The sequence below is a fragment of the Oratosquilla oratoria genome, chromosome 9, assembly GCF_046742065.1.
Source record: "Oratosquilla oratoria isolate Oo_2021 chromosome 9, ASM4674206v1, whole genome shotgun sequence".
NCBI lineage: Eukaryota > Metazoa > Arthropoda > Malacostraca > Stomatopoda > Squillidae > Oratosquilla > Oratosquilla oratoria.
The window spans coordinates 51,025,056-51,041,616 of record NC_134785.1 but is presented as its reverse complement, the minus strand read 5'-3'; the positions used below and the strand labels follow the sequence as shown (position 1 = coordinate 51,041,616).

The 16,561-nt window shown below is 38.8% G+C and overlaps 1 protein-coding gene across 1 annotated transcript in view; it reads left to right on the top strand.

Moving 5' to 3' along the window:
* The first annotated feature begins 13,133 nt into the window (after nt 1-13,133).
* The window catches only part of LOC143028399 (sushi, von Willebrand factor type A, EGF and pentraxin domain-containing protein 1-like), a 161,421-nt gene continuing 157,993 nt past the window's right edge, over nt 13,134-16,561 (top strand). Inside the window, exon 1 of the mRNA XM_076190411.1 lies at nt 13,134-13,732. Coding sequence (XP_076046526.1) covers nt 13,490-13,732 — 243 coding nt within the window. The 5' untranslated portion in view covers nt 13,134-13,489. The remainder of the gene's footprint in view (nt 13,733-16,561) is intronic.

Here is a 16,561-nt window from a genome sequence, read left to right as displayed (position 1 = left end):
TTAGAAAGTGGTACATCGTTCAGATTATGTTTTTTTTTTTTCAACGGGGGGATAACATATTGGCCAAGCTAACGATAAAAATATTATTAGCAGGAGCAAACAAGTGAAGAAGAAGAAGAAGAAGAAAGAAAAAGAAGAAGGAGGAGGAAGAAGAAGGAGAAGAAGAAAAAGAAGAAGAAAAAGAAGAAGGAGAAGGAAGAAAAAAGAAGAAGGAGAAAGAAGAAGAAGAAGAAAAAGGAGGAAAAAAGAAGAGAAAAAAGAAGATGAAGAGGAGGAGAAGGAGAACCAGGAGGAGAGGAAGATAAAGAAGAACAAGATGAGGAAGGAGAAGGACAGAGGTAGAAGAGGAAGGAGAAGAGAAAGAAGAAGAAGAAGAAGAAGAAGAAGAAGAAGAAAATGGCGGTTGCTGACTGAAGTAAAATCAGTTCGAGTGAAAATATCAACGAATCGTGGAAATCGCTTACTTGTACGTATAACGAAACTGTTAAACATTGTGTACCCTTTAATAATTAAAGTTCGAGATCCAATACAAAACCAAAATACAAGAATGAAAAAACTGAAATAAGTCTTTCACACTAAAGACAAATCCAAAATAATTCTACAACTGTGTAACAAAAAAGAAAAAATAATAACGTTTATCATAGGTCCTCACGTATTATAAAACAGCGAACATACGAATGATGATAAAGATATGACCCGTATCTTGAAGACAGTAGCTCCTTTCAGAATAATATCGGTAGGACCAGACCAGGTTTTCCCAAGGATTCTAATAGAAGCTAAAATTTTGTAAAACGTTAACTGTCTTATTCAATAAATCCTTAACTGATGAATTACACCGAGAGAGGAAACTGGTCATACTGTATATGAAAAAAGGTAACAAAGCTCTACCCAATAATTATCGTCCTAATAAATTGACCACATAGTAATTACAATATAAGTTCAAAACACAATTGTAAACCACATTCAGACATGTTCTTGTAGAAATATTACTTAGTGATACGGAATGTAGTTCGCAAATTACTGTAGCCCTAGGTCAGTACCTAACTCTCTCTGACCTTCCCTTTCTCTCCTTCTTTCCTGTCCGTCCTTTGATTAAGTAGATTCATTGAGTTACCCACTTCTATATATTCTTCTATTCTTTCTACTTCCTAAGTGACTTTGAACCTCCTACTTTGTCACCAATGACTTAATCATAGTATAATCTATGATACTTTATTTCTGATTAGCTTAGCTGACATTTGTGTGTGTGAAATATGAATATATATATATATATATGTATATATATATATATATGTATATATATATATATATGTGTGTGTGTGTATGTATATATATATATATATGTATATATATATATATATATATATGTATATATATATATATATATATATATATATATATGTATGATGTAAGCACTTCTTCAAGGGCATTTTGAGGCCCGTGAAAGAGCTTATGTTTCTATTTTCTATTTCTATCCATTTATTTTTTCTGTTGCCTAAGTTCGGAAATTATGGCTGAGCCTTGTAGGCCCCCTGACGATTGGGGTCCCCGTTTCCTCCGCTCTTGTTCATTTTCAGGTGCACAAGTTGGCACGTGTGACATGGAAACTGGGTGGCGATGCGCGCCCGTCATCGCGCGCATGCGCCTTCTTCGTAGACATGACCCAGATTGGTGGGCGTCAAGTTACCCTTGATTCAGAGAATTTAGTCGACTTCATTTCCACCCACGAGCACCCGCCCTACCGTGATTGTTGTTTCAAGTCCCGAATCTCCTTCAGTCTTAATCTGACATTTGCCAGCAGGCATATCATTAACCAGTCTGTTCACACAGGACATATTTCGAAGGATGGATAGTGTAAAGCAGGCTTTCTCAACCTTTTTAGCCATATCGCCCCCTTTTTCAATTGAAAAAAAGGATCGCCCCACTTAACTGGAAAATAACGATACAAATTATTGCAACAATGATAAACATCTTATTTAAAATGTTTTACTCACGTTGTGTTTTAATGAGATCCTTGGGCTCAGCTGGTGGTTCGCTGCTAGATCTTTTATATTAGGCTTAAAATTTGTCAGTTAGAAGCAATACATGTGACGTTTTTCGCCCCCCTCAGCTCAAAAATCACCCCCGTTGAGAATGACTGGTGTAAAGGATTCTCGTGCAGTAAAACTCAGAATGGGAGATGCTGTCAATAAGTTAGGGTGAATACAATCAAGAGTTTTTCAACTTTGCAGTACTAGAATCAGCCTCGCATCCGCACTTTTTGCCCGTCTATGTATTTGACAATGGGAACTTATAAACCGAGACCAAAATATCCATTTACATTTATAGCTCAGAAACCTGGACCAACTACAAACTACATATGAAAACACTTGAGGCCTTCCACATACGATGTCTCAAAAAACCCTGGGCTAAACATGGGAAGACAAGGTATCATACACTGAATTCTCCAGCATTGAAGAATCGCTAGTAAAGCGTCAGCTACAATGGGCAGGTCACGTCATCCGCATGCCCGATATATTTTTACGGGCAACTACCTGATGAACGTCGCAGTGGAGGGAGTCAGAAAAAAAACTATAAAGATTAGCTAAAAAAACACATCAAGAGATGTAACATCGCAGCCACAGATCTTGTAACCACCGCCTCTGATCGCGCCTCATGGCGTACAAAGTGCTCGCAACGGGTCGGCCATCTTGAGTCTGCTCGCAGCCAAACACGAGACGACCGGCGAGACAAAAGACATCACCTCAGCAAAATTGGGCTCCATAGTCACCTCCTCTGGCATCAGCGACAAAGACCTCAGCATCACCACCCAACTTCAATCAGCACCATCACACTTCACCAGAGCACTGTCGTCGTCGACCACAGACAAACCGCTCTAAGCAAGTAAGCAACAACCTTAGTCCATGAAGTCAGCAGCCTCATGCAATACTTGTACAAAGGTATTTGATTCCGATCGAAGCTAAGATGTTTCCGTGTCAGTTGTCCGCCAACCTTAACTCTACTCGTGGATGATTTGAATATCTTTATTTGCCTTCCTTCACCCGTGAACAGTCGGGGTCATAGATCACTAGTATCCACATTTATCAGGTCTAGTTATATATATATATATATATATATATATATACATATATATATATATATATGTATATATATATATATGTGTGTGTGTGTGTGTGTGTGTGTGTGTGTGTGTGTGTGTGTGTGTGTGTGTGTGTGTGTGTGTGTGTGTGTGTGTGTGTGTGTGTGTGTGTGTGTGTGTGTGTGTGTGTGTGTGTGTGTGTGTGTGTGTGTGTTGTCACGTTTTCACGTTTCACAATTTAAATAACACCAACACCACTCCCTCGCTCACACACTCCACGTTCGTTTTTGGAGTGTGCAGCCTTGTGTGCTGTGTTTATCAACACTTAAGACCAGTTTCCCTGAGATTTTGACGTCATTTATGGTCCCGCCGGCTTGAGATCACTCATCTAGCAGACCTTCCCAAGGGCCGGGTTTCACCCCAGCCTATAAGAGTTGATCCTTGTTTCCCCCGACAGTGTGTGTAGAAGCTTAGATTTTCTATTTTAAATTGTTATTATATGATTCTTTAAAGTATGGTGTGGATCTATGGAGAATTGCTTTTATACGCATCTCCTGTCTATGTTTGTGTTCAGGTCAATCGCCCGGTTCCCCCTGGACAGAAATTATAGAGATTTCGTTTCTGTCGGCAATCCAAGGTGACTGCCGGATCACAGTATATGTGTTTTTGTTTTATATATCTTTGACATTTTAGGTTAAGATCCGAGATCCAGAAGTATTGTAATGGGCTCTAAATAGGTTTAATAAATAAGAATTATGTATGTTTTGTCTTATTTAAAGCTATTAGGTGCTAGTCCATGCCCTAGCGGTTTTTGGTAACCTTGTGGTTATGTTAGACTATGTAGGGGCAGTCCAAATGCGGTTTTTTTTTTCTTTTTTTTTATTCTTTTCCCTTAGGAGGAAGTTGCCGCTTACCGTAAGTTAAGGTAACATATACCAGTGTTTAAGTGTGTCCTTGTCACCTTTTTGTACTTTGTTGGTTGGCTTGGTGACAGGACTTTTTATCTTAAAGAACTGTCACAGTTTAAGTGTGTCCTTGTCACCTTTTTGTACTTTATTGTTCAAGCTTGGTATCCGGACTTTTAATTAATCTTAATTCCCAATTTCATTGTGTCCGTGTCACCTTTTTGCACTTTGCTGTTTGCGCTTGGTGACAGGACTTTTTCAATCTTAAACAACTTTCCCATTCTAAGTGTCGTCCGTGTCACATTTTTTGTCACTTCGTTGTGTTGCGCTAAGGGGACCAGACTTTTTAATTATGAACTGGGTTTCCTCCCCTTTTTGGTTTTAATTTTATTTCCATTGTGAGTTTTTTATTCCGCTTTAATAATTTCTTATCGAAATTTAACTGTCTTTTGTGAAAATTATTAGTTTACTCTTCATTAATATCCGTTGCAATATATGTAGAGGCCATAAATTGTTAAAAATATAGAGTTGAATATATATATATATATATATATATATATATATATATATATATGTATATATATATATGTGTGTGTGTGTGTGTGTGTGTGTGTGTGTGTGTGTGTGTGTATGTGTGTGTGTGTGTGTGTGTGTGTGTGTGTGTGTGTGTGTGTGTGTGTGTGTGTGTGTGTGTGTGTGTGTGTGTGTATGTGTATGTGTGTGTGTGTGTATGTGTGTGTGTGTGTGTGTGTGTGTGTGTGTGTGTGTGTGTGTGTGTGTGTGTGTGTGTGTGTGTGTGTGTGTGTTGTCATTAATTCATTCGTTCCTGGATTATTATATCCTTCTAGTCAAACAAGTTCATACTTACGAAACATGACAGTGACTATTATATGAAGTTTTATGACAAAACATGACAATATGTGTGTGTGCGTGCGTGCGTGTGTGTGTGTGATTCACCACGGTCTTGGATCACGTATTGGACTCGTGATCGAAAGCTATTTCCTTCCCGGAAGAGACCTCAGAGCTCATATATGACTGATCTATGGGTAATGCTGTGACCTTACACGCACCCACACACCCAGCTCCCTGCCCAAGAGAGTTGGAGTAACGACTCGCAGCGCAGCGATACTGACATTATTTGAGCCCTGGGCGGGATTCGAACCCGGACCGCCGTGGTGGCAGGCGGGAACTCTACCATTGCGCCACTGTGTGTGTGTGTGTACATTAAACCTATTATAATTATACCGCAAACATCGTTCCTACGCTTTACACGCAAGCACAACAAAGCCACTACCATGTCAGTCACCTTACAAGACCCATATCGTCACCAATTTCTGCCAGTCTGTCCTGTTATCGAGGTTTGCGTCAACTCGCGGCTAGAAAAGCCAGTAGAGGGCAATATAAAGGCTATGGAAGGATCGGTTAAGGTGGACTGTTTCTTCAGGTGTTGCCACAAAATAGAATCTGTAATGCCTGCCATATATTTTATATCATTTGTTTGTTTGTTATTATTTGTCTGTTTGTTTATTATTATTTGCTTGATTTTCAATTATTATTATTTATCTGTCAATTGATTATTATTTACTATTTTCCTGTTTATTTATTATTTAACTATATCTATGCATTTATTTATTTTGTTTATTATAATTTATGTTGTTATAATTTTTTATTTGTTTATTTATTTATCTATTTATCATTATTATAATTTTTTCACATCCGACCTAGTTATGGAGCAAAAGGTCTCCTGTCGGCATGCTCCTCCTTTGTAATCCTTTTGTAATCTTGGGCTGACTTCATACCAGACGATTTAATTCGCTTTCATTAGATAAGCGAAAGAGGGATAGATAGAATGGATTTTTTTTTTCTTTATTGCTGGTAGATCTCTATACCCAAGATTTGCCTACATATGTTCATTCACAAATGAACAAAATAAGTAAACAAATAAGTAAATATGTATATAGATGTATATGTAAATAAATAGATAAATGAATAAATAAATGAACAGATAACATAGGAAAAATTCTATATGTGAGCAGTCAATTGTGGTCTCGACGTTCTGTGGCCCACAAAACGAAATCATCTGACGGTGAAGTCGACTCTTTTTGCCGCAGCGATCCTCCTGCACTCGAGTGGGAGTCGACAGATCAAATCTATAGTAAGAAAAAAATATATACACAATAATATATACAACTTGGAATTATTTTGGCCCTGAGCTCACTATATGTGTAATAAAGTCTATTGCTTAGCACATGGTTATAGAGTATAATACTGTTGGGATATATATATTTTTTTTTCTTAAATGTCTAGACTAGCGTTTTTCAACCAGAGTTCCCCGGAACCCTAAGGTTCCGCAAAAGGTCCCCAAGGGTTCCGCGAGAACAAGTGAAATAAGCTATTGCACTTTTGATTTTTTATTTAATTTCATATACGTAATATACTTAAACACGCCCGGCATACGAGTATTCTTGGTTATTGTAATAATGTAATATAGACATCTTCCTATCTAACCTATTATTACAATGAAAATAAAATGAGAAAGATATTGTATATGTTTTTGTTTTGTTTTGTTTTTTTGCAGGGGTTCCTTGAGACATGCAATTTATTTTAAAGGTTACGCAAGGGTAAAAAGATTGAGAAACGCTGGTCTAGACGTTGTACAGGAACTGCCAAGTTTCTAATTGATCGAAAACATAAGTGATTATCATGTAAAAGGCAAGTTTTATCCTTCACGCCATGATCTGGTGATCGAACATAAGTATACTTGATCGATTTGTATCTTTGGTGCGCTGGTGCGCTCTGCAGGGCGGTGTATTTAGTTGCAACAAATGTGTCCCATGCTCGTTCCTGTAAAGACCTCGCCAAATGAACCTACATCAATCCTCCGACTGCACTAGGTCAACTTGTGAATCAACCTTCAACGATCTCATCTGGGGTTCTCGAGTTTCGTTTTCTTTCTCGAGTCGACAAAAAAAGAACCTACTTACAGATCCTCTAAGTAGGCTTATGGCGTGCCACACCCACTTAGTCTTTGTTTGTGTACTTTCAATTCGTACTTCATAATGACTTCAGTATTCTCGTTAGGGATGTAAAATGCTTGGAACAGGCCATAGTAGAATTGAAACAGTAAATCCAATGAAAGCTTCCACTGGTTCGTGCACATCTCTTCCTCTCACCAGCCTCGATCTCCTTTGTCCCGCAACGACCTCAGTCGTCCTTCCCTCCTACTCGCTATGCCACCCCCACCCTCCACCCGCCCCCCACCCCCATTCTTTCTGGTGACTCGACTCTGTGATAGTATGAAGCCACACGCACGCGCACACACACACACACACACACACACACACACACACACACACAAGCTCCCTTTACCGCAAAATACAACTAGGTAACCACACACACACGCGCACACACACACACACACACACACACACACACACACACACACACGCACACACACACACACACACACACACACACACACACACACACACACACACACACACACACACACACACACACACACACACACACATTCTTCCGGAATGCAAACTGGGAAATATTTTACAGGGAAGAAACAGCAGTGGAAGAGAAATGGAATATATTGATGGAAAACTACAATGAAGGGGTAAACAGGCATGTACCAAGACAAAAGCGAGAGAGAGAGTACATTAAATGTTGGTTCAACAAAAGATGCAGTGAGGCAAAAGACAGAAGGGACAAAGCTTGGAAAAAGTGGAGAAAAGACAAAAAACAAAGCAAATGGCAAATTTATGTTAACTATAGAAATGAGTATGTTAATGTGAGAAGAGAGGAGAAAAGGAACCATGAGAAGGATATTATAGACAAATGCAAAGAGCAACCCAAACTATTCTATCGGTATGTGAATGGTAAACTTAAAAACAAACAGGAATTGGTGAAACTATGCCAAGGAAACATAGAATACACAGAAGATTTAGAGATGGCCGAAGTCATGAACAATCACTTTAAATCTGTTTTCACCAGAGAGAAAATACCGAATTGTGACATAGACAAAAACAAGAAATCTCCCCTCATGAATGAGTTTACAGCATCACTAAAGGAAATATCAGAACATTTATCAAGGCTGGATGTCAGAAAATCACATGGCCCGGACGGTATTGCAAATTGGATTCTAAAGGAGTGCAAAGAAGAACTAACAGACAAAATACACATCTTAATAAACAGCTCACTCAAAGAAGGAAAGATACCCGAGGACTGGAAAAACGCTAACATTGTACCAATACACAAAGGAGGAAACAAAGAAGAACCCACCAACTATAGGCCAGTATCACTAACAAGCACCATTGCCAAAATTTGTGAGAAAATAATCAAGAATAGATGGGTAAAACATCTGGAAGACAATGACATATTAAACCCAAGACAATTCGGATTCAGACAAGGAAGATCATGCTCCACAAACTTAATATGCTTTTACTCAAGACTAATAGACATAGTGCAAGAAAGAAATGGATGGGCTGATTGTGCATTCCTAGACTTGCAAAAAGCCTTTGACAAAGTACCACACAGAAAACTACTAAAAAAACTGGAACACATAGGAGGAATACAGGGAAACCTACTAAAATGGATAGAGGACTTTCTGACTGGTAGAAAGATGAGAGTAGTGCTCAGAGAAAAATATTCAGACTGGAAAGAGGTGATCAGTGGAGTACCGCAAGGATCTGTGCTGGCACCAATAATGTTTGCTATCTATATGAATGACATGGATGAGGACGTGAACTGCTACATGAGCTTCTTTGCCGATGACGCCAAACTGCTAAGGAAAATAGAAACTGATGAGGACTGTGAAGCACTGCAAGAAGACCTAAATAGGGTATGGAACTGGAGTCAGAAATGGGAAGTGGACTTTAATACTAAGAAGTGTAGCATAATGGAGTTTGGAAAAAGCAAAAACAGAATATCAGGAAAATATACAATTGGAACCAAAGAAGTAAAGAAAGTAGGATCCGAAAAAGATTTGGGAGTAATTATCACGAACGACCTGTCCTATGATATACAGATTAACAAAATTGTCGGGGAGACTTACAATTTGCTAAGATCAATAAAAGTGGCGTTTACATACTTGGACGAAGACATGATGAAAAAAATATTGGTTACATTGATAAGGCCTAGATTAGAGTATGCAGCGACATTGTGGTCCCCCAGTACCAAAAAGAATATAAAGAAAATAGAAAGAATCCAAAGAGCAGCTACAAAAATGGCACCTGCACTTGCAAACCTATCATACGAAGAGAGATTGGCTAAACTGGAGTTACCGACACTGGAGCAAAGAAGAGAGAGAGGTGACCTATTGACCATCTACAGAATCATGAAAGGCACAGAGGTACTCGATAGTGAGAACTTACTTAACTGGGACAAAAGAAACACAAGAGGACATGGAAAGAAAATAAAAAAACATAGCTATAGAAGAGAACTGAAGAAAAACAGTTTTCCTCATAGAGTTTTGGACACTTGGAACAAACTGGACAATGAAATAGTATGCGCAAAAACCATTCATGAGTTTAAAAACAAACTAGACACTGCAAGATACAAAGGCGGGACAACACGAGCATAGCTCCCCTTCCCGCAAAATACAACTAGGTAAATACAACTAGGTAAATACACACACACACGCGCGCGCGCGCGCGACTCGGTGGCGCGGTTGGTAGAGTCCCCGACTGTCACTACGGCGGTCCGGGTTCGAATCCTGCCCAGGGCTGAAATAATTTCAGTATCGCTGCGCTTCGAGTCGTTACTCCAACTCTAGTGGGCAGGGAGTTGGGTGTGTGTGTGCGTGTAAGGTCACAGCATTACCCATAGATCGGTCATACGAGCTCTGAGCTCTCTTCCGGGAGGGAAATAGCTGTCGGTCACGAGCCCAACACGTGATCCAAAGACCAAGGTGAATCACACGCACACACACACGGATGTGTTGGGGAGTTGGGTGTGTGTGTGCGTGTAAGGTCCCAGCGTTACCCATACATCGGTCATATTTGAGCTCTGAGCTCTCTTCCGGGAGGGAAATAGCTGTCGATCATGAGTCCAATACGTGATCAAAGAACATGGTGAATCTCTCTCTCTCTCTCTCTCTCTCTCTCTCTCTCTCTCTCTCTCTCTCTCTCTCTCTCTCTCTCTCTCTCTCTCTCTCTCACGCACACACACACACACACACACACACACACACACACACACACACACACACACACACACACACACACACACACACGCACACACACACACACACACACACGCGCACACGTACGCACACTCACACTAAAGTTGACAATTTACGAAAGTCGCTTACCAAATTGGGATCAAATTCACAAGGTCTATCAGATACATCACAAGCCGAACGATCGGAAACTTGGGGGAGGGGGGGAGGGGTTGCAGCACCCGAGGAAAGAAGGAAAAGAGAAATCACGCCCATTCAAACCAGTTGGTGACAATGGATTACAATGACAAAACATGCCTTTCGATCCATAATGAAGTCAGGTACAGAAAAAAAAAACATTAAGATGGAACCATTGAGTACACAAAACGGAATAGGCAAGAAAATATATATATATGCGTGTGTGTGTTTGTGTGTGTGAATAACAACAACAAGAACAAGAAGAAGAACAATAATAATAATAATAATAATAATGATAATAATAATAATAATAATAATAATAATAATAATAATAATAATAATAATAATAATAATAATAATAATAATAATAATAATAATAATAATAATAATAATAATAATAATAATAATAATAATAATAATAATAATAATATACATACATACATATACCAAAGGCTTTTTCCCCCTTATAAGGGAGGTAGCCAAAAAACAAAGGTATAAAAACCGCTCCCACCCATTGCATTCCCAACTCTTATCTTGACACCTGAATGACGGGTCATCCTCGCCCACTGCCCTGGGTCAGAAGCAGTGTCACAAGACACAGCACATCCACAGCAAGGCCGCTTCATTAAATCGGCGACCCCCCTCTCCGTCCCTTCATGCAGAAAAGGAGAAGACGGGGAGAAATCCCTTCGGGGCTGCATTATCTTAAAACATGGAACTACTTAATGTTCTTCTGGAAATTTATCACATAAAGATTAAATGAAATACTGTAGAGTGGATCTTCCCTAAAAATGTCTAGGTCGCGACAATGCCAGCCGAGGGACTCGAGGTGGCTGCACTGGGTTCCTGCAGCGGGGAGGGAGGAGGGGCGAAGGAGATCAAGCGAGAAGTGTTGTTGGGGAGGATTTGCGTAGGAAGGGAGAAGACAAATAGAGAGAGAGAGAGAGAGAGAGAGAGAGAGAGAGAGAGAGAGAGAGAGAGAGAGAGAGAGAGAGAGAGAGAGAGAGAGAGAGAGAGAGAGAGAGAGAGAGAGGCGGGAGAGTGAAAAGAGCATGGGTATTTAGATGGGAAAATCCGTTCCCTAGTTCTGTCTGGCCAAATGTTGCCACTTCGGCGGTTTCCTCACCAATTTTATGTATTCCAACAATTTACGGTATTAGAGGATTTTGGAGTTCGTACGTTGGAGCTTTCTCAAAATATTGCCAATTTCGCCATTTTCTCACCAATTTCATGTATTCCAAGAACTTAAGGTATTTGAGGATTTTGGAGGTCGTACGTTGAAGCTTTTTAATTATTTTTTATGCAAATGTGTAACATTTTTTTTTCACAGTTTCGGTGTTAAAGAGTGTCTCGTTCGTGGATATTTTGGCGCTTCAGTTTTGGCGCTCTTTAATTATTTTCTATGAGATAACTTTAGCTCGTTGTTTTCATCATCATTTGAATCAAACGATTTATCCTATTTGCTTATTTAACCATTCCTTTATCAATAGAATACACATACATCCACACCCATAGGTATACATACATACATATATATATATGTATATATATATATATATATATATATATGTATATATATATTATATATTATATAAACATGAATATATATATACATATATATATATATATATATATATATATATACATATATATATATATATACACATACATATATATGTACAACACTGAATGGGTTCCAGTTAATAGATATACATTTTATCAACCACAATACACTTTAATTCTAAGCCATCAACATCGAGAGACTCGAGGAGGCCAACATGCAGAAATTGAAACATGGTACAGCCAAGGACTCGAACCTGAGCTAGCACGTGACAAGTGTTAGTGACTTAACCGATATCTCGATGTTGATGGCTTAGAATTAAAGTGTATTGTGGTTGATTATATATATATATATACAGTAGGCCCTCAACATTCGCGAAGGTTAAGAGATCGAGAACCTCGCGAAGGTTGAAAATTCGCGAATATTTGATACGCATATTACATGTACTGTACACATACGTAACAATAATGTTTACTTAACATAACAATGGGGATTCCTTTACCTAATATTAGGGTTTCCTTTACCTTACAATGTTTTCTTCATCAAATAAACCTAATAACTCATAAAAAACCCAAAACATGTAAAAAAAAAAAAAAAAAAAAAAAAAAAAAAAAACTCGCCACTCGCGTAAGTTTCGGAGCACTATTACCTGTGATGATGATGGTGATGACTCTTTTTGATGATATGAAGAGGAAACAGTCTCAGTTGCCAATCACAATGTATTTCACAAGGAAGTCTGCTGCTACTCTTATTGTCCCACCTGAAACACCAGATCATCTCATCCAGTTATTTATCATCTTGATAGCGCATTGGACTAAGTCACCGTCACTTGTTACGTGCTAGCGAAGGTTCGAGTCCTTAGCTTGACCACGTATCAATTTCTGCATATATGCCTCCTCGAGTTACTCGACATTGATGGCTTAGAATTAAAGTGAATTGTGGTTTATATATATATATATATATATATATATATATATATATATATATATATATGTGTGTGTGTGTGTGTGTGTGTGTATGTGTGTGTGTGTGTGTACATATATGCAGAGAAGACGCTCTCGAATATTACCCTGCATGAAATCGGATTTGGTCGGTTTATAGAAAGGCTGAGGAGGAGGAGGAGGTGGAGGAGGAGGAGGAGGAGGAGGAGGAGGACGAGGAGGACTTGTGGGCATGGTCGACCTGGCAACCCTGCCTCCTCCTTCTCGAGGCTTGAGGGACCTTGAGGTCCTCACACATTGTCGGGCTTGCTACGGGCGCGCGTCTGTTCTGCCCGTGGTGCGAATGTGTTTCAGTTGTCTCGTGCAGAGCCCTATGCCCAAGGGCTGGTTGTTGGACTGCTGGGTTCACAGCAGCCTAGACATCTTCGTGTAATCCAACTTTTAATGTCTAAACAGTGCGACGATGTCCTCGTCGGTGCATCACGTGAAATAAGTTACTGGGAATTGTACTGGTAGGACAAGACGTTGTGAGACGAATGTAGACGTCGGTTGAATTTGCTTGTGCTTGATTGCGTCCTGGTTGGGAAACGAGAGCTCAGCTCGTTCATTCTAGCTGCCGTCCTCTAATCCAATGACATCATGCTAACCCGACTAAGGCTGAAAATCCCCGTGGTGGGGCTACTGACATTGTTTTTGATCCTTCTGCTGGACACTGAGGAGATCTCGGGCCAATACAAGACGGAGAGGCCCAAATACGACGCTTGGCTCAACTACGGGAGCAAGAAGATCAAACCAGGGAGAGAGACCGAAAATGATATCATCAAATCCAAAGTGGAAGTCTTGGGACAAATCCTGAAGAAGCACGTGCATAAGCTGCGTCAGGTAAGGACGAGCATAGACGTATTTTTCGAGCGTAGTCGTGACCAATCCGGGTCAAAATACATCAGCCCAAAATACCTCCTAAAACGCCCATAATACCTCTATATGAGATATCTCAGGCTAAGGATAAACTTAATATCATGATGTTTTGTAAAATACATTTATCTATATCATTTTAATACGCATTAGCCCTAAAGAATACCGAGGTATCAATTTTTATTTTGACAATCTTTGATCAAAGAATTAATTTATTCCTCAGTGACAAAATTTGTAATGATGAAGTCATAATTATATAAAATCGTAAATCTATTTATCACGCATGTGATTTGTAATGATGATGATTATACAATATGACTGATAAATATTTGAATGAATGGTTTTTATCTTACTTTATCTCTAGCTTATTAGATATTTGTGGACATTTACAGTTTTTGACAATCAGTGACCCCTAAAGATTGGGTCGTCTGGGTGTTTTGCTTTTGGTTTAAGTCGTTTTGCTAGTCAGATTCTGACTTTTGTCTTCATCTTTCATAAATATTTGTGGTTGGCTTGCAATTAGTAAATCTGGCATATGGATTGTCTGGTAAGAAGGGTGGATTTCGTAGGGTAGATACTGATGATATGCTGTCAGTGCAAGGATATATACTGAATGCAATTTGACTAGCTAGAGACACCTAAAAAGACTTTTCCATAGTATGAATTGAAAGAAATATCTTCGAAAATATTTTCATATGAAAGAATTAATTTAATTTATTCAATCACCTAAATGGGCAGTAGGTTTTTATATCAATGGATTAATAATTTTGATTTATAACAATAATTGTTTTAATTAATTAGGCCCACACTTTTAATCAAAGGTTTACGAATTATTTAAGAACATCCTTTGATCTATATGCATCATTGGTTCCTGGTGAATATATAAAACTATAATAATTAATTCAATCTATATATCCCTCTACATTAAGATGGTAATATTAGTATTTAATATTTATATTTAGCCATCATTAATTTTTTTGCAGTGAGATTTCACATGGAGGTATTATGAGCATTTTAGGAGGTATTTTGGGTATGGGATTTTGGGTGGAGGTATTATAGGCGATTTCGAGTCGTGACTAAACTTGACTCAATCCGGATGGGATGAACCCGGCCTGTATCTAACGAGGACCACAATGGAAATAAGCTTACATGCTTTTTTTTTTGTGTTATCCTCGGCAATTGTAATTGTTATTTCGAACTATGCGTTCTTGTCATTATCTGCACTTCATGTATATTCATTCTTTGCCAAATAAATCTACTTATTTATTTTCGCATAAACACCGGAATAAGAGTGGCTTGGGTTAGTGACCCACGGATTTTGGGGCTGGCGGCTCACGAGCTAAGGAGCGTCGTTACCATTCTGTGGTTGACGAGCGAACCACATGCGTGACGGATTCTCCAAAAATTAAAAGTTAACTAAACTTTAATCTATCCTATTTGTCTATGTAAGAACATAAGAATAAAGGAGACTGCAGGAGACCATAAGGCCTACACTAGGCAGTTCCATGTTTATTACCACCTTTCACCCCTATCCATAAAGTTATCTAATCGTTTCTGAAAACAACTGATAGTTTCAGCGTTCACTACATGGTTACTAAGTCTTTTACATTCTTTGACCACGCTATTACTAAACTAGTTCTTGCCTATATCCTTCTTAAATCTAAAATTGTCCAATTTAAATCCATTACTGCGAGTCCTGCCCTGTTGCCTAAATATGATGGTGTTGTTTGCGTCACCCTTGTTAAAACCTTTGATCCACTTGAACACGTCTATGAGATCACCCCGCACTCTGCGTCTTTCCGGAGAGTGTAAGTTAAAGTGCCTAAACCTCTCCTCATAAGATAATTTTTTGGGCCCATGTATCATTTTGGTCATTCTCCTATGTACTGATTCTAATGAATTGATGTCCATTCTATAGGACAGAGACCAAAACTGTACCACATAGTCAAGGATGGGTCTAACAAACGCCAGATAGTTTGATAATTACCTCTGCACTTCTATTCGTAACCGTCCTAGCAATGAAACCTAATGCTCTGTTAGCTTTATTCCTGGAGCTAATGCACTGTTTTCTGGATTTAATGTGAGGACTCACTAGAACTCCCAATTCTCTCTCGCACTCAGTTTTTTTTTCTTCTAAAAACGTGTTATTTTAGCTATATTTGCCTCCAGGGTTGTGTAGCCCAACATTTAACACGCTGCAATTTGAGATATTAAAATCCATTTGCCATTTCACCGAGCATTTGAACAATTTGTTAAAGTCTTCCTGCATAATCTCGGCGTCTTCTCCTGATCTAATTAGGTGTCCTATTTTGGTGTCGTCCGGAAACTTACTAACATCACTATTAACCCCATTGTTCAAGTCGTTTATGTACATAATGAGCAATAAGGGACCCAAAACCGATCCCTGGGGAACTTCACCAGAAACACTCCCCCATTTGGATTTTACACCATTTAAGGTGACCCGCTGTTTTCTGTCACTGATCCAAGCTTTAATCCATTCAAACACTTTTCCTCCTATGCTATGGGCTTTAACTTTATTTGATAATCTCTGGTGGGGCACCATGTCGATCGCTTTGCTAACTATCATTGTTATCTGACCCCTTATATACTTTAGTGCAAAAAGATAGAAGATTAATCATACATGACTTACCCTTGGAGAAACCATGATGTGAGTCACGAATCAAATTGTCTTTCAATGTGATATCCTATTCTATTAGATATTATTGATTCAAGCATTTTACCTATAATTGATGTCAAACTGATTGGCCTGTAGTTGCATATAGACGGTTTAACAAC